A 19,350-nucleotide genomic window follows, 5' to 3' on the forward strand; every position below is an offset into this window, starting at 1 on the left:
GGCAGCTGGGTGATGTATTGGTTTAATAAATTTCCAGAGCATTAACCCAGTATTTACATTTGCTTTGGCTTGTGGGGGGCCTTCGAAGCAGGATCCATCCATCTTCCGGGTCGGGGCGTGGTGGGAGGAGCGCGAAGGCTCTGCCCTTCCCGGCTGCGGTTGGCAAAGCCTGGAACCGTCCTTGGTAGTCCAGGCGGGACTGGAGCGTGCTAAGGGCGGGACGTGCCAGGCCGGGGGCGGGGCCGGGTGCCGAGCGCGCCCCGAGGCCCGCGCGCCGGTCACGTGCCCCACGGGCCTGCCGTAAATAATCAGGGCGCGCGCGCGCGCTCGTGGGGCCGGCCGCGCGGAGGGGCGGCGCCACCTCGCGGAGTGGTGCCTGGCCGCCTTGCGCTCCACCCGGTTCCCGGCGCAGGGATCCCGGAGACCGACGTTCCGCGGCGCCGCGAGTCTTCCGGGGGTGCGAGCCAGCTGATGGCCGCTTCCTGGGCGTGAGGCGGGCAGACGGGGAGCCTGCTGTTGTGGTCCCCACCCCGGGAGCTCTGGGAGCCCGGGTGACCGCGTAGGTCAGTTTCCTAGGCCGGTTCCCCTGCGAACGGGCTCCCTCCTTGCCTGGTGGTGGGGGAGGTCTGTCCGCGCGTGGTGGGGGGCGAGGGCGCGTCTTCCGCGCGTCTCCGAGGATGGTCAGGGTCGTGACCTGGAGATGCTGGGCTCTGAGCCAGAGCTAGGCTTCCCCGAAGTCCCTGGATGCTCCAGCGCTGCGAGGAAGTTAGTTGTTACAAGCAGCAAGATGTTGGTATTTGTTGCATTTCCACTTCGGGTGTTAGGACTTCGTCCTGGTGCCACATGCATTCCCTACTAAGTCATCAGCTGCTTGCTTTCTCGGTACTTGGATGTGTGCATTCCAACTTTTAGTTTCCTACTGGCGTGAAGAGTATTGATTCACAGTGGAAGTCACGAGCTGTTCACGTGACCATTCTCACAGTGTACCTCGTGCTCAATTCTACTAGCATGAAAGACTATCAGAGGAATTCAGAAACAGTGTGAAAGATTGCAGCAGCACAAGAGAAACAAGGATTCATTTATGGCAGGAGACGTTGAAAAGGGTTATCCTGATGTAGTTAATATTAGTTTTCAGTTGTGAAAGCCTTTGCTTTATGTAGATTGTATTGTGAAGTCGAACTGTTGGCAGACGATGTTAACTTAAACTAGACTGTTTGAATGTTGCAAATTTAGCGATTAGGCTTTTGTGGATAGTTGATAACATAATGAAATCAGCTTTAAAATCAGTGGTGTGTTTTCCTTGAAAATCTCAGCGTTGTATTGTAATTGATGCATTCTGGCTATAGAGCAGAATATCCTCACCTCTTGACTCAGAATTTGGAAAATACTTTGATTTGTTTTGATGGCTTAGCAATGTTCGTGGTCTGACTCTGAGGCAACGAATTTTTTGCAGCCGGTGTGCCTAGGTGTAATTTCTGAATTCCCCAGCTGAAATTTTAAAGGTCTCTGTATTAATTACAGAATAGTTATAAAATTCAACCTTTTTTCATTCCCAGGTTCTAAACTAAGGGCTCTATCTCCAGTCTGTGGGGAGGGGGAGGGGGGAGAGGAGAAAACCGTCAGTAAAGTTCCTTTTAAAATTTATCTTTTTCTTTTCTCCCAGGCAGAGCAACTGTCCCAGCATTGAGCAACTGATATGCAAAATAGGAGTTAACTGCTGCAAGCTGAGTAGATTTATCTGGAGCAGTTGTTGTGTATCAGTGTAGGGTTTTGCCAGAGTCTGTTTATCAGATGACACTTGCTAAATATCTCCTTGTTCATCAGCAGAAATTTGGGGGTGGGGGGCTGGCTAATCCTTGTCTCTGGAGGCTGCTCAGCCTCGCAGGAATTATTTGCACAGCACTTACACCTGTAATTCAGAGCAGCTAGATGTTACTTCTGTGAAAATTGCTTTCCCACTCTTCCCCCAAAGCAAAGGGAAATGATACTTGTTTAGAACCAGCAACTAGGTAGAAACAGCCAATTTCTTTTGTGTGATAACGTGGTGCAATGTCTATTTAACACATTTTTTTTCTTCATGTGGCTTTATTTTACTTAGACGTATCTATAATTATAATACCTCAAACTTGACACTTTGGCGATTTCTTACCTCTTGCTATTACTAGGAGCTGAGCTTTTGTACATTATATGTATTCACTGAGAAAAGTAGTCAATAGAAAGTGGAAATCAGCGTAACTAATAACATATGGAGGATAGAGCAAGCACATGTAAGAAATTTGAAGTGGTTAAGCCAAGTCTGGTGGTAATTAGAACTTTATTGATTTGTAAATTCTTTCCAGGTCCTAGGAGGAGGACAGGTGTTAGCAGTATAGGCGCCAGCTGATGCCAGTCTCACCAGGATTCGTTAATGTGTGTCAGAAAAGATACTCTCTTGCATTCTGTACAGAATATATTGATGATCATAATGTCATCTAAGTATCTTACAGGATGTTCTTGATCCCTAGAAATGTTGCATTTTTTTCTCTTACCTGATCTCATCCACTAATAAGGTGGGCAAGTATAAGAATACTTTTTAATGCCTAAAGTAAGAGGATATACTAGGTCACTAACTTTTTCTGAGTTGTATTCATCAGCCAGCAAATAGGAAATTACTGTACTATACAGTGAAAGTGGTCTTTAACTGTACAGTTTCCTATCATGTGACAATGGAAAGTAACCACGTTTTTACTTTGTTGTTTAAAGTTTTCCTTTAAAGAGAAACTTCTGGCCATATGGTGGATAACTGGTCAGTATTATTACACGTTTCATTAAGCTTGGAAGGTAATTTTCAAATGTGAAATAAAATGGGAAACATTTAAATACATTTTATCTAAAATTTAAGGAATTTTTTCATTGGAAGGTAACAGTTGATCAGCCTCCTGGTTGGTATTATTATCTAAAACTATTTATCTTAATTTGTGGACTTATCTGCCATTTGCTTCTATGGGCCAAACTGTTTGGAAACAATAGTTAATAGTTTTTATTAACTGTTTATTAACAGTAGAATCTACGAAGTTCAAATTGAAATCAGAGCTGCATCTGAGGGTTAGTTCTTGTTTGTGAAGCACATAAAATGTATAGCAACCTAAGGTTTAAACAATTTCATAAAGCAAGGCCATGAAGCTTATTTCATTTTCAACAGTTTTGTTAAACATTTACATTTTCGACTGAATAAAGGTAAAATAATAAATAAATAGGCAGCAAGTAGGCTTGTTCTTTTATTATACCTGTATGGCATCCAAGTCAGTGTGGGTACGTAATGAATAAGAGACAGTAATGTAAATAAGTCGAATATAAAGTAAATAATTTGGTATAGGCATTTTACATTGATTTCAATGGCTTACAAACTGTAGTAAGACATATCACAGTTATAGCCAGGTGTCTATCATTTCTCCTGCAAAAGAGGTGATGTCGTTTATCAGGACACAGGGTCCTGTTGAAGTTAGAGAAAAAGTTTCACTGAATTAAAAATTAAGTGATTTTTAATTTAATTTCATATTTTTAAAAAAGGCAAGTGCTTCCTAAAATAGACTTTAAAATTTGCTGTCATTTTCCTTAAATTGCCATATTTTGGATGTCTCATTTCAGTCAGTAAATCTTCTTAAAATGAGGGGATTAAGCTATAATTCAGATTCCGCTTCCTCAGTGCTCATACATGAACAGTAACTAGGACCTTTAATTTTAGAGGCTGAATTGAGTTTTATAGATATATAGCATTAATAATATTTCATCCCTTGATAAGAAGTTCTAGATTCTGGTTGTGGCTATTAAAGCCATACCCTTGGCAATTAACTTTATCTTTGTGCTTTTCAGTTTCTTCATCTCTAAAATCAGTCTTAGCTTAAATATGAATCTATCTGCCAAAGCTAAATTTCTAAACCAAGAAAAAAATGCATTTAATTATTTGTGTTATCACCAATGTCATAGTTCTATATATACATGTTTGTATATGCCTATGTACAAATAGGTATATACACACACACATACATACACTGAGGAGTATGTGATCACGTAAAAGAACTTAATGATTGCTTGCTAGGAACTAATAAGATTGAGAGCAAAACTCTATTTCTATCGCCATGTTTTAACATAGTCACTTGAATTTTTTAATATTTTCCTTATATTAACAATACAATATTGGAAGGAAAAATATTGGAAAACGAAAGCACCATTAAGCAGCTAACTAGTGTACTTCGGAATGCAGGGCTGAGCACACTAGAGATTTTTTTGTTTTAAAGACTTAGTTTGTAAAATATATGTATTCATAAATACTTAATTTTTCTCACTATTCAAATCCCTAGTATACAGTACATTTCAAATATTATTTTAATAATGTATTACCAAGCATAAAATCAGTATCTGAGAATTTTAAAAATCATCACAACATATAGTCATAACAAGTTTTGAATAATTAGCTTCCTTTGGCTCTGTTAATAGTACAAAAGCTATTTCTCAATTGTTAGAGCCAAATTTCAGATGCTTCCTCTTTTTTTTTTTTTTTTCAATTTTTGGGCCGTACTGAGCAGCATGTGAGATCTTAGTTCCCCGACCGGGGATTGAACCCACGCTCCTTGCAGTGGAGGCGCGAAGTCTTAACAACTGAACCCCCTCATTTTTTTTTAATTGTGGTAAAATACATGTAACATATGTTTTTAACCATTTTTAAGTATACTGTGCAGTAGCCATCACCACTATCCATCTCTAGAACTTTCTCATCATCTCAAACTGAAACTCTGTGTCTGTTAAGCACTAACTCCCCATTTTCTCCTCTCCCAGCTTTTAATAACCACCATTCTACTTTTTGGTTGCGTGAATTTGTCTACTCCAAGTATCTTATATTAGTGGAGTCATGTATTTGTCCTTTTGTGTCTGGCTTATTTCACTTAGCATGATGTGTTCAGGGTTCATGATTGTTGTGTCACGTTTCAGAATTTCATTCCTTTTGAAGGCTGAATAATAGTCCATTGTATGTATATACTACATTTTGCTCATCCATTCATCCACCAGTGGACACTTGGGCTGCTTCCACCTCTTGGCTCTTGTGAAGAATGCTCCTGTGATCATGAATGTGCAGATATCTCTTTCAGCAGTTCCTTCTTTAAATTCTTTTGGGTATATACTCGGAAGTGGAATTGCTGGATCATATGGGAATTCTATGTTTAAGTTTTTGAGGATTCACCATACTTTCCTGATGTTTTATAATGTCCAGTTAAATATTGCTGTATGTATGATCAAATAAAGTTAGCCTGGAGGTCTTTGAATTTTAACTCTTCAAACACCTTTAAGAACTCTGTTAAAGGACACATCATTTAATATTCTGAGTGTCTGGTACTCAGGGGAATTAGCTCTGATTGTTGAACTTCACTGTCTTTGATTTCTCTAGGAATTTTCTACTTTGATTCTGTAGAAATAGTAAAGAAAAGTAGCAGTTCAACTTGTAAAATAGTAGACCTCTGACTGAATTGAATGTTGATTGCCCTTTAAGCTACAAGTTTCAGGGTCTCTGCCAAGATTTCAGAGTTGTTAGGGCCACAGAATTTATCCACTGTAGTGAATGGGGATTTAGTGGCATGGATTATCAAGTATGGGGACCAGTTTAATTAGGTAATATACAGTGTTTACACAACAACAAAACAAATTTGCTTTCCACAAAATAATTTAGAATTAGAAGCTTGGCTTCCCCAGTGGACCTTGGAGGAGAGGAAACATAAGGCAAAACATAAGGTCTCTAGTCTCCTAGTTTTTGAAGCTCAAAATGTTTTTGACTAGTTATTTCCTCAAAAACATTCTCTTGGCCATTAAAATCTCATTCCTTAATCTTAAAAGCAGAGTTTGGAATTGCGTAAATGTGAAAAGAGTGGCTGAAAACATCCACAAAGAGATACTGAAAAATACTATATATGCTGATAAGATGTGGCTCAAATCTAGTCTCATAAGATACATTAAGAGATTACTTGTCTTTCTTTTGGCTTAAACATCAGAGACAGTGCATTTTGAAATAAGCTCTCATGAGTCCAAAGAAAGTTTTTTAACATCTGTTCAACATTTGAATTTGGATTCTTTGATTTTTGTATTTTTTCTAAAGTTAACTGTTAACCACAAATTATAAATTAGAGATATATCAAATTAAAGAAGCAGTGATAATCCTCAATAATTCTGGAGTGTATATTTTAAAAAGGTATGGTTTTTGGTATGATCTTAATTCATTTCCTGTGGCATATAAGGAAAAAAAACTTCATTTTTTGATCACTGGATAAAGGTGTACCACTTATAATGAACATGTTACTCTTAGGCCTTCCTATCGGTATTGCTTTGTTCTTGAAAAACTAATTCCACGTTCATCCATCCGTCCATTTAATAAATATTTGGTTGCCTGCTCTGTTCTAGGCACCTTGCTGGGTACTAGGGATATAGTGAGGACACATAAGAAATGTGGGACCCTTTTTCTCATTAAGTTTACAGTGTAGTGTAGGGAGAGCCAAAGAAATGACCATATGTGCACCTACAGACATTTGTGGCAAAAATAAGGTGCTGTGAAGGTTTATAAAGGGGATCTAGTGGAGGTTGGGAGTGGAGATGGCAAGTCAGACCTCTTGAGAAATGTGGATAGTAATTTATTTGTACAGTTGACTTCTGTATAACATAAGTTACTGGGAATTCCCTGGCGGTTCAGTGGTTAGGACTCTGCACTTTCACTGCCGTGGCCCTGGTTCAGGCCCTGGTCAGGGAACTAAGATCCTGCAAGCTGTGTAGCATGGCCAAAAAAAAAAAAAAAATGTGTGTGTATACATATATATATATATAAAATATATAAATATAAGCACATATATATTAATATATATTATATATGTTAAAATATATAATAACATAAAACATAAATTATCCTAGTGTAAGGCCTGGTTTTATTCATTACTGTGTCACCAAAGTTTAGAACAATGCCTGGACCGTGGTCAGCCCTCATTTAAGGGTTTCTTGGTAGTAACACTGTGATAGTAGAGATAGGGAAAGTGTTGTTGGCCCTGGAGGTGATGGGGAAACTGCAGCTTCTTGTGGATGTCATGTTGGGCACCTTCCTAGCCCAAGCTGGCTACCTAGATGCTGACCTGAGGAATAAAGTTTTAGGTACTATTGATGTATCAAATTCTGAATCTTCAGGTCTGCATAGACGGCAGTGGACTTTTAGTTATAATGGTTCTTGGATGAAGAAAAAATAATGAATGTTTTTATGTCTTGGTTTGGAACATCTTCTGAGTTTCTTTGCAGCATAGCTGAAAGGAACATAATGATCATTTTGTTTTACTGTAGTACAGCTATCATTTTAAGACGTTTACTTGGTCTTTAAATTACAGATATTTTTGGAGTTGTGCTATTTTGACTGGGTGTTAGAGGCACTAGGAAATTATTTTGTTATAAAATTGTGTTTTTACTGTTTTCTGCTCCTAACATAATTTGTTTATGGAAGTAAGTTCTAAATGTATATATGATTTTACAAAATTGTTTCTAAAGGGAGATAGGGCAAAGTGTCAGCCCACCCCGCAACTCCTACCACTCCTTTCTAAAGTAATAGAAGTTTATAAAGGAAAAGTGTTGAAAATGCCTGTTTGCATTTTGGAATTTACCCTCAAGGTCTTGCTTATTTGACTAAGTTCCAAGTGTTACAGTTGACAAACCTTTAGAATCTGCTCAGCCTGCAGGTAGAGTAGCTAGTTTTAATGGATGTGGTGGGAAATTGCTTTGAAAAGGAGAGAATGAATTGTTTTAAGAATATTTTTTAATCAGACAGGTGCCTGTGTTAAAATGAACACATATGGAATTTAGGCATAGAGCAACAAGAGTTTTAATTTTCTGTCTCGGTGAAATTTAACTGGCCTTGTACCCTTTTTAATTTTCAAACAATCTGTTCTATTTACCTCTGTTACCTCTCCCCTCCATGCCCCCCTCCCCATCCTGTCTCATAGTAAGACTCCTCTTGCCTATGAAGATACCTAAGAATCTGTTTCTCTTCGTAGGAAATTGGCAGCATCAGACAGGAAGGAGCTCTACCCAGCTCCCCACCGGCCCCTTAACTACCCTCTGCCCTGCCCCCGGCCTTAGTGTGGTGCTTCCTCTTTTCAAGGCTGATCCTTGCTTGGGCTTTTCATCCACTTACTTCAGGCTCCTCTAGGATCTTTTTCACCTCTCTTCCCTCCTTCCTCCTGTCTTTCAAGCTTTTCCTCTCTCCTGGCTCTTGTCCCACAACCTACGAACATGCCCAGGTATCTAATATCCGAAAACTGAAGCTATCCCCAGCCCTTCAAAACAGAGTTGCTTTCAAGGAATCTGCTGCAGTCTCTCCCCATCATCCCACTTTCACTCCTCAATTTACCCACATCTATTTGCCTCTGTCATTTCTACTTAAAGTATTCTTGAGTTCATCAATGGCCTAGCTGCCAAACCAGTCGGCATTTTCAGGCCTTGTCCCTGCCCTTCCTTTGACATTTCACACCTATCCAACCCCTTGAAACCCTCTCCCCTCTTGGTTTCAGTGCCATCGCCTTCTCCTGTCCCTCTGTCCATCCTTAGGCCTTTCTTGCTGGACCATAGTGACTGGCCGCCTTCGCCTTTAGTGTTGGTCTTCTCCCAGTAAGAGGTCTTATTTACCCCTATGATTTTAATGACTACTGATGTGCTGATAACTCCCCCCATTTTAATTCTAGCCTATAACTGCTTTCTCTTGCTCAGGCTGGTATTAGCTGACTGCTTATTGGACATCTCCCTCTCTGTTTCCCACAGGAATCTCAAACTCACCACGACCAAATGGAGCCACGTCTTCAACCAAGATTTTTTCTGGTGTAACAGTTGTCCATCAGGGTTGGAAACCTTCTTCATCCTGCTGGTCTTGGTGACCTCATTTTTCAAGCCCCAGCTTAAATTTCACTTTCTCTGTGATTCCTTCCCATACTAATGCAGGTAAAGGGCTAATCACCCCCTTTGTCCTCTGTACAGCCACCGTCCCTTGTTCATTACTGTACTTGGCACATTTGGTATAATTGTGTGCGTGTTTGCCCTGTCTGGGGGGCAGGGACTGTATTGTCCATCATCATACCTCCAGTGCCTGTAGCAGTCTCTGTCATTGGTGGGTACTCAGCAAACCTTTGAATGATTCTTAATTCCAATTGCAGCACTAATGAGCAGCTGTCGTGGTTAATATGATATTACAATGAACTGTTTAAGTAGATTTAATTTTACCCTCTTCATATTTATTTTACAGAAGTTGAAAAACTTAAAAAAAATTGTGGGTTTTTTTTTTTTTTTTTTTTCTGTAAACCCAATGTAGTGAGAACCCAAGGTAATAATAAACAATTTCTAGTATGTTCTGAAGATACTTACTTCAAATGTTCTTTGATTCATTCTTAAAAAGCAGGAAAAGGATATTTCTATTGTCCTGTCTTCAAGTTCACTGATTCTTCTGCCTGCTCAAATCTGCTTTTGAATTCCTCAAGTGAATTTTTCATTTCAGTTATTGTACTTTTCAGCTGCAAAATTTCTTTTTGGTTTCCTTTTAGGCTTTTATTCTCTTAGGGCATCTCTTATTTTCTCCACCCACAGGTAAGGAATACTTTCACCAATGTTCTGTCTAAACAAAATTCAGGGGAAAAATTGTTATTAAAAAAATTTCCTTCTGAAATTCAAGAAAATATAGACATATTTACAATCTAAGAAATTATATGCAATCTAGCCATGCATTGTTTTTTTTTTTTTTTTTTTGGAGGGCATACCGTGCATCTTATGGGATCTTAGTTCCCCAACCAGGGATTAAACCTGAGCCCCGGGCAGTGAAAGCATGGAGTCCTAACCACTGGACCACCAGGGAATTCCCTAGGCTTTCTATCTCTTTATTTTAAGTTTGTTCATACATTTTCTTGACTTTTTCCATATATCCCTATAGTTCTTTGAGCATTTTTAAGACTTTTTTTGAAGTCTTTGTCTAGAATATCTGCCATCAGTTCTTTTTCAGGGACAGTTTCTGTTGATTTATTTTTTTCCTTTGAAGGGGCCCTGCTTTCCTGTTTTCTTTATATGCCATGTGATTTTTTTTTTTGGCTGCTGAAAACTGGACATTTGAATCTAATGTAGTAACTCTAGAAATCAGATACTCCTCTTCCTCAGGGTTTGCTAATTTTTTGTCGGTTTTTTTTGATTGTTTGTTTGTCTTTGATTGTTGTAGACTACCTTTCTGCTGAGGGCCAGCCTAAACTTAAGGTTGTCTCATGTCTTTTTTGAGCCTTTGGTGGGCATGAACAGTCACATTGTAATTTTCCCCATATATGCAATTGTTTGTGAATGTCCTAGTCTTTAAAAGAGGGAAATTAAGGGGAAATTTAAGCGGGATAAGAGAAAAAAAGAAGAGAGGGGGAAAAAGGGTGCTGGCCCTTTAAATCCTCTGGCAGTCCAGGCCACTGGAGAGGCTTGCAGCATGGGTGCAGGTGCAACAACAATGGCTGCCCACTTCTTTGTCTGCATTTCTGTGGTCAGAAGCAGCAATCAGTGATCAGAGCCTGGCTCCCCAGTATTTGGAGGACAGGGTCCTTTTTGCTGATGCCGGCTCCAGCAAGCTGCTCCAGAAGCACATGCACAGGTGCCTGCTGAGTGGCTGGAGGTGGGGGGTAGGGAGCTGCTACCCCTAAGAGCTGAAATTAACCACATTTACCTTCCAAGTCTTCCCTGGCAGTTGCAAGCCTTCAGGAGGTTCCAGAGTTCCAAAGAATTGTTAGTTACATCGGACAGAGTCAGCCAGTGCAGTTGTTGTGTAGGTGGGGAGACAGATCCCTGGTATTTGTTACTTGGCTATCTCCTGGAACCCTTTGTGTATTTTGAAATTATTTCATCTTGTCAAATTGTTGCCTCTCCCTCTGCAACATATGAAGGATTGTGTGAATGTTATTATAATATATAATATGCATAATATTATTAGCAGTTTACTGGAGTGCACATTTTCTGTTCATTCCAGCATTTGGTGTGTTTAATTTTTTTATTTTTGCTAATCAGGTAGGCAAAAAAATATCATTGTGTTTGATTTATTTGCATTTAACTGATTATTAGTATGAAAGAAATTTGTATTTTTTCTGGGAATTGCTGTTCATAACATTTTGACATCAGTGCTTTAAATTTGATTGTAGTCCTTTATAGTTGGCTTGAGGCTTGGTAAGAAAATATGAGAGTTATTTGTAAGTATCGTGGCTCCAGGATCCTTATCTGTAATTTATTTTCTCACAAGTTTCTCACATTGTGTTAATTTACATTTCAGCCTTATGATATTTCTATACAAACTGCTGAATTGCCGTATTTTAACTTTATATCTGGTTATTGATGTTGTACTAATAACTATTTACAAAATACCTTGACAGTGTGCTTTCATAGACACGGTCTTACAACAGGTCATGAGGTTGATTGTATTTTGCAGGTGAGGAAACTGAAGCTTTGAGAGAGTAAGAAACTTGCCCAATTGTCTAGTGCACTTCTTCAGTAATAATACAAAGGGCACGTAGTCTCAAGGTCAAGTTTTGGCCCTGCAGCTGATTCATTTAATCAGTTCTTGTGTCTGTCTTATTAGCTGCAGAATGAACATGATTTTTTGTTCCCTTTTATCTGTTAGCAGATAATATCCAAAAGCTAATATATGTTCTTCGATAATAGCAATGTTATTATTTTTTAAATCTAGAAATGAGCACAGAAGCAGAGCAACAGCTTCTCCATCATGCCAGAAACGGCAACGCTGAAGAAGTAAGACAGTTATTGGAAACCATGGAAAGGAATGAAGTAACTGCTGACATTAACTGCAAAGGTAACCTTTGAATGGATTTTTTAGCTTTTTCTTATGAGTATGCACTACTTTATCATTTATTTAGCACTAATCTTTCTGAACTTGCAATAAATTTTCATCTCTTATCCTAGGAAGAACCCCCGTAAGAGTGGATACTCTCCTTCTCCCCTCTAAGTCAGAGAAATTGAGATCCAGTCTTAATATTGTCATGGGTCCTAAACCTTATGAACTACAAGGGTGACCCCCGAGTCCACAGGATGCATGCTATGATAATTTCTTTTTCTCGAAGACGTTGTAGGTGAAGCATGTGAAGTACCTTAGAAATGTTGTCAGACAGGATCCTTACCCTCACTGAGATTAGTGGATTACTAACTCAGACTAGTCTGCATTGCACAATATGTATAGAATATGGAAGCTATGAAGTGCAGGGTGTTAGGGAACATATAAGAAGTATGTAACTGGAACTCGAAGAATTAGCTTCTTGGAGGAAATTATTCTAAGGTGATAAATGAAGAGTGCGTAGACTTAACCAAGTAAAAATAGAGAAGAAAAGGGGTCAAGGCAGAAGAAATGTCATATGCCAAGGTCCTGAGGTGAGAAGCAGCCTAGATGGCAAGGGCTTTTGCAGGCAGGAGGGGTGAGGGATAAGGCTAGGTGGGTAGGTAGCAGCCAAATCACAATGTGCCTTGTGTAGCAAGGTTACAAGTAGATTAAACTCAGGGATGCAGAGAAATAGGCTTTATTTTCTAAACTGGCTCTGATATTTCAACAAGCTCCTTCTCATTCTGAGAGTTTGGAGGACTAAATATAAGTCTTTGGGTCCCTCCATTTCAGTAGCTTTTTCGATAAATGATTGGCCTCCCAGAGCCTCTCACCTGTGTCCTCCCCTGTCTCACCTAAGGTGGCCTGTAAATGTAAAGGTGAGCCTTGTTCTGTGTGTACGGCCTTTGGTTCCTTGGTGACCTGTCTTCCTAGTGCCCCTGAAGCATTTGTAGCTGAAGTAAAACTCTTCAGAGTCAAATGCAGGTTTTTCATAAGCACAGGTGGTGCTCCTTGGCTGTGTTGGGAGTCTCATCCTGGCTCTTGTTGGCTTTGTGTCACCCTGAACCTCTCTCATGTCTCCCTGTGGCACGCGGCCTAGGCTTGCTGGTTCACCTCGGCCACACTCCTGTGGGTGTGGCCATGGGGGTGTTGAGTGACCCATGGGGGCTCGGAGCAGTTCTAGGTAGCCAACATTTGGCCTTCCCGCTGCCTGCACTACTGAGTTTACTTTGACGTGGCCACCGTGCAGGTTGGTGCTAGGCTAGGTGGCCTGGTAGGGGACCTTTTCCTAGCATCCTACATGCCACTGCCTGTTCGCAGTGTTCCCTCGACTTATCTCACTCTCTGGGCTTAGAATCAGGAGCCATGTGCCCCATTTTACGTCTTTTCCTCTCCCACAGCCCTCTGTCCCTGACGGGTATTTTGTTCTGCTGTGTCACATTCTCCTCCTGTCATAGAGCAGCAAACTTCATGGCCTCACCCTCAGTGCGGAAGGAGTATTATCTTTGTAGCAGTGAAGAAACCACGCTCTGAGTTGTCCAGAAATTGTAGTCTGAGTCAGTTCTTGGAATGCTAAACGAATTCTAAAAATCCTTCTCATCCTTCAACAGAAACCTGGTTCTTAATCTTTACCTTGGGGTTCTGTTTGGAATGCCAGAAACATGCCTGGTTTGATAATCTTCAGCAACCCTTTACTTTCTACCAACCACCCCCCCCCCCCCTCACCCATGGTTGCCTCAGGCTAGTTAGTGGAGAGTCACCTACTTGGAAATGTAAAACTGAGAGACAGGTGTTACTGCTTTTTCAAAATTTCACCCTCATGATACCTGTCAGTCAGACTTGTCGTCAGGGCAGTTTGAAGGGTTTATGTAGAGGAACAACGTAATCAGGTGATGTGAGTTCACCCAACAGCAGTGAGTGGGGAGGGCTGGGACTGGGTGTGTGAGTGTCTCCACATGGGAATCCCTGTGCCTGGCATTTCTTGGTTTTCTTTTCTATCTCATTTTGTTTTTCCAAACCCTGAGAAATTGAGAAAATGGTAAAGTGTAGTATAATTCTTCTGCAAGAATTAAAGCTCAACAATCAACATAGAGATGTTACTTACTGGTTGGAAGGAATCCACTGATGTCAAGTTGAAGGGAGAGAGGGAAGCGCTGACATGCAGTTGAAGGTTAAGGTCAACACTTCTAGGCTAGGGGCACAAAGGAAGAGCTAATTGGGCAGTTTGGCTTGTAGCTGTTGCCGTTATGAGCATGTGTTCATGGTCCCGTCTGTTGCTAATGGCGAGACATTCTTGCAAATGAAATAAATACTAATATGTTTATACACGTAGCATGCTTTGTATAAATTCTATGAGTGATCTAAGAGATAAGTTTTTGAAAGCAAAATAAGAGCTTATATTGGCAACATCAACACATGATTTTGTGTAGTGCTGTCCTGTTGCTTTGCTGGAAGGTCTGCATGGGAAGTTACTTGAGTATTACCCATAACGTCTGCTGGTGTTTCCCAGTGTTTAATATTCAGTATAGGGTACGGTTTTCTGTAAATATTTCTAAACTTGATATTTCTTATTGATAAAAAATTTTGGATGTCCATAATAAGTTGTAAAGAGTATAAAGGATATTCGGAGCATTTTTTTTTTCATGACTTAATAGCTCATTTATTTACTTATTTTTTTATGTAGATACTGATTTATTGATAGGGGAAAGTATCTCTGCTACATTATTTACCAAAGTGAAATTAAAAAGTAGATTTTAATTATTAAAGATTATCAAGAACTTGTACAGTATGGCCGTTTTTTTTTTTTTAAACATTTTTACTGGTATTTGGAGTATTTTAAGAATTATTTAGGGTTTTGTAAATTTTGACTTCTTGATTCAGAATCCCATGTGGAAGCACTAGATGTGAGGAGACCCGTTCAGAAGCTGCTGCAGCAACTCAGAGGAGACTCTTGGGTTAAATGGGAGTAGAAACAATGGGAATGGTGAAAAGTAGGTATAGTTAACATTTAGGAGGTAGAATTGATAGGACTGATTGAGTTGGACGGGGTTGAAAAGGAGAAAGGCAGCAAGAGTGGTGCTTATTTCTGACTTGAGAAGGGAGGTGAATAATGGGGCAGTTCATTGTGAAAACGATGTGGGAGGGGGAACAGGTGTTTTTTCTGTACTCATGTGTATGTGTAAGGTAAGTGAGTTCAGCTTTGTACCTCCTGAGCATAAGGTATTCTTGTATCGTCCAAATGGAGGTGAATAGTAGAGAGTTGGAAATGGAAATATGGATTTTGAAGTCAAGAGCCTATAAACAAAGCAGTGAGAAAGGGCCGAGAGGTGTCATTATTGGAGATGCTAGTAATGAAGGATAATCAGAGAAAGTGGAGTTTCCACAGAGCCCTGGGAAGAAGTGCAGGGCTGTGGAGGCTCTTGGCCTGGGCTGTCAGATGCCGTCCAGTGACGTGGTGCGCTGGCTGCTGAAAAGTGCCCCTGGGATCCAGTGACACCATTTATTGGTAAAAATTGAGGGCAGTTTTAGTGAGGCGGTGGGAAATGAACCTGGTCTGCAGTGGGTGGGTAGCTGATGGGAGGGAGCGCGAGGTGGGAAGCGTGAAGACTGGCGGGGGTGGGGAGGGGAGGAGAGTGGGGAGGACAGTGGCCGGAGGGCGCCCGGGACCAGAGAGGGAGGGGTTGGGTGCTTTTCCTTGTTAGATGGAAGAGACGCAAGTCCTTACCTGCTCCTTCCTATTCCCAACTAAAGAGGGAGAGGTTGAAGATAAGGAGGAAAAGGAGTACTTGGGAAGCAGGAGGGCATGGGATCCCGGATCCAGGAAGCGTGATTGTTCTGAGGCCTCAGGAGGAAGGATGGGCGCCTGTGGGTAGAGGTATGGGGTGGATTTGGTGCCAGGAAGCCCAGGCAATCCTATGAAAGCTTCTCTCTTCTTTGTGAAGCTAAGAGATCAGATCATTTGCTAAGAGGCAGGTGTCTGGGTAAGAGGCTTGAGGGGAGTGGTGAGGATTGAAATACCTGTGCTGGAACATAGGAGGGACACCTGAACGGCAGTGTGGAAAGGATTGCCGGGCAGCAGTGAAGGCTTTGCTGAAGTATGAGATCCTGACTTTATGGAGCCATGAATCCACAAGGTTTTGTTATTTTTCTTCCACCGCTGTTAGCAACCTGGGTGTGGTTATAGAAAAAATTGAGCTCATGTATTTTTCAGGCTTTGGGGTTTTTCTAGGCTGCTGTGACAAAGATAGGATATTGAGGATATTGGCAAAGAAGTGTTGAAGTGAGGGACCAAGAAATATATGCTGGATTTACGGAAGGAGGTGAAGATGGTGGGGGTATTTACATAGAGGGAAAGCGATTAAAGAACTGGAGGGTCAGTTCAGTTGAAGAACAAGTCTGGGGATTTGCCTGTGTGAAGAAGTGGGAAAGTGGGCAGTCTGTGGGAAAGTGGGCTTTCTGTGTTCCTGAGTTCAGAGATGATGATGACATCCAGACTCTGGCCCTGGGGTTGGGTACCCGACGTGGAGCAGAGGCCAAGTTCGCGGGGAAGTGAGGGAAGCTGAGAATCGGAGACACCAGGATACTGGCTCCTAGTAGTCACCCCGAGGATGGTGGCAGGATTTGCCACGGGGAGAAAGACTCTGGCTGCCCAGAGTTAACTGGTGAGGGGTGAGCCACTGGGAGGCCGGTAGATGACGGCAGAGAAAGAATTTGCGGGGCGTGTAGCGGTGCTTAATATCAGAAGCCTCAGAGGAGGAGTTGTAACATGAGAGAGGTCATTGACCAAAGACCACGTTGGGTTTTGGCGTGGAGATTCACGTGGCTCTGTGCCATGAGGACCAGTGGGGGTGTGGGAACGGGGGAGCCTCCCCCCGAGGGATGAAGGAGAATCATTGTCATCAGGAAGAGCTAGGTTAAGGACAGAGGGTAAAGAGAAATGTTCCATGCAGTAGACCATGGCTCTAGGACGTATTGCCTGTGGAATTAGGGGTTCCAGAGGGCACCCATTTGAGAGGGAACAGTTATGGGAGTTTGGTAAGTGGCAAACAGTCACAGGGACACTGTTGGCGGTGACAGTCCCTCTGGGAGCTGTTAGAGCCCTGTTCTGGGTACACTGAGGCTGGTGGCGGGCTTTCTGTTTTCCCCAAACCTGAAATCCAGGAGCTGAGGGCAGACGTTAACCTCCAGCTCCTCCCAGGGAGGGCCGGGCAGCCTGCTGCTGGGCTTCGGGAGACCCTCTAGGGCGGTAGTGGGCTTTCGTGGCTGTCATAGGCTGTATTCTCTCAAGCTTCATTGGGAATTTTGGAGATCTTCTGAAGCTCTCTCAGCTCTAAGCTATAATGCCCTATTTCTTTTTTTCCTAAATTGAATTATGTAGCTCGTTTTCACCACGCTCAGTTGTTTTATACCTCTCCTCAGCTGGGATCTGACATTTCGTTGCTTTTAATTTGGGTTCTTGTTATCTAGTTGGACTCTCCCATGCTGGTAACCCTTATCCTCGTTACCTGAGATTTTATCTGAGGTCAAGCCTCCATTTTCAGTCACCGTCTGCAGCGCCGACCGCTTGCTAAACGCTGCAGGAAAGATTGGTTCCCAGTTCCCCTTTCTGTCCACTCTCCTGACGCGGGACAGGTTTTCAACAAGAGGTGCTTTTCAGGAAATGCTGTGCCAAGAGACCCACGTGCTTGTTTGCTGACGGCAGGGTGGTTAGACACTCGCTCGGCACCTTAGAGCCGCAGGCCAGTTTGAATGTAACCCCCGTCAAGTCTCCTTCCACCCTGTTAAGAGTGAGGACTTCGAGTTAGGAAGGTGGCCCCAGAATCTGGGTCCTGTGAGTTCTGACCCGTCTCACTCAGAACATGTATTACAATGTCATGTCTCCTGCCTGTCACTCATCAGCAGTGCAGTGTGAAAGGCAGCCACCGGCCAATGTGTTGGAGCAGAGTATTAAGGAGAAATTAATTTTATTGTACAGTTACCTCAGTAACATCTAAAAATACCTCTTTCCATTTTTTTTTTTTTTTAGGAAGAAGTAAGTCTAATTTGGGCTGGACACCTCTTCATCTGGCCTGCTATTTTGGACATAGGCAAGTGGTCCAGGATCTGTTAAAGGTATATGTACGGCTTTAATTTTTAAATAAATAAAATATGGCTATTATGGAAATTATAAACGTCTTGGAAAAGCGGTCTGGGCCATGATGCATAACGGCCTGTTTAAAGCAGTTGCTAATCACTGAATTGTTCTTTGCTAAATACATGAATTAGGGTAGCCTGACTAATTAAAATTCTGTTTTTTCAGTCATTTGATTTTTACATCATTGACTTTTTAGAGTTGCAAAAATGGACATATGAATTAATGAAGATACTATGTTGTTTTCTAAGCATAGTTAGAAAAATGACCAAAGCACATTCTTTGTAATTAAAAAATAATGTCAGAATGTCTTAATGAGCACGGTGTAACTTAAGAACTCATATTTCTCAATTCTGTGATGAATAATTTTTCACACATACTGATATTTCTGAAATTGGGTTTCATCTTAAAATTGATCTGGTGGCCCCAAACCTGAAATCCAGGAGCTAAGGCAGCCCTTAAACCTCCAGCTCCTCTACCATTTAAATGGTGGCATCTTTTCTTTTTTTTCCCTTAAACTCATTAAATTAAATTGGTGGAGAAAATGTGCTATTTTATTCAGAGACGGTTCTCCTTTTTTTCAATATGAGTGTTTCTAAAGTAGAGCAAAGGGTGTATAGATTTTTAAAGAAAAGTAGCTTTTTATTTTCTACCTATCAGGTAGATTTTTACTGTAAGCTTACTGTTTTACTGTGAACTGAACTTAGTAGTGGCAACCAGTCAATATTAACAATTATTTTAATTTTTTAAATATTTAATATATTTTTAGGGAACTGTTTTCACCTTTGTATATTTCTTGATATGTGGAAGATGCTTAAAGCTTTCATGTTTACTAGGCTGGTGCAGAAGTAAATGTATTAAATGACATGGGAGACACGCCACTTCATCGGGCTGCCTTTACAGGACGAAAGGTGAAAAACATTCTCTGTTCAATGTTTGCAAGTGAAATATTTGGAAGGGCAGTCACAAATGTTTTCTCCTTATAACCCTAGGAATAGCAACTGCGAAAAGCCACAAAATATGTATAAACCAGCATTTTGGGTTAAAAGACCTCACGCTCTCAGTGATGGATAGTGAGGTCAAGTATGAAGGTCATGGAGACTCCACCCTCGTGTCCCTGATAGGAGCTCATTCAGTCTCTGCTTGTGTCCTCCAGGGATGGGGAACTCCTGCACCGTCTTCATCTTCTTTTTATTTTTAAAACAGCTTTATTGGGGAAAAATGTACATTGCGTGAAACTCACCTGCTGTAAGTGTACATTTCAGTGATTTTTTTTTTTGTACATTTACACAGTTGTATGACCACAACCACAATCTAGTTTTGGGACATTTCCATT

The 19,350-nt window shown here is 41.2% G+C and overlaps 1 protein-coding gene across 3 annotated transcripts in view; it reads left to right on the forward strand.

Annotated features, from left to right (window-relative positions):
• The first annotated feature begins 323 nt into the window (after positions 1–323).
• Positions 324–19,350, forward strand: part of OSBPL1A (oxysterol binding protein like 1A) — a 215,755-nt gene continuing 196,728 nt past the window's right edge. The window contains exons 1-5 of one of the 3 annotated variants that reach the window (XM_082417820.1): positions 324–563; positions 8,812–8,988; positions 11,741–11,863; positions 17,910–17,995; positions 18,851–18,925. In XM_082417820.1, the coding sequence (XP_082273946.1) occupies positions 11,743–11,863; positions 17,910–17,995; positions 18,851–18,925 (282 nt within the window). In that variant the 5' untranslated portion in view covers positions 324–563; positions 8,812–8,988; positions 11,741–11,742. The remainder of the gene's footprint in view (positions 564–8,811; positions 8,989–11,740; positions 11,864–17,909; positions 17,996–18,850; positions 18,926–19,350) is intronic. The other 2 variants (XM_082417822.1, XM_082417821.1) reach the window with 2 other exon arrangements.

The sequence above is a fragment of the Balaenoptera physalus genome, assembly GCF_965194825.1.
Source record: "Balaenoptera physalus genome assembly, chromosome: 12".
Classification (NCBI taxonomy): Eukaryota; Metazoa; Chordata; class Mammalia; order Artiodactyla; family Balaenopteridae; genus Balaenoptera; species Balaenoptera physalus.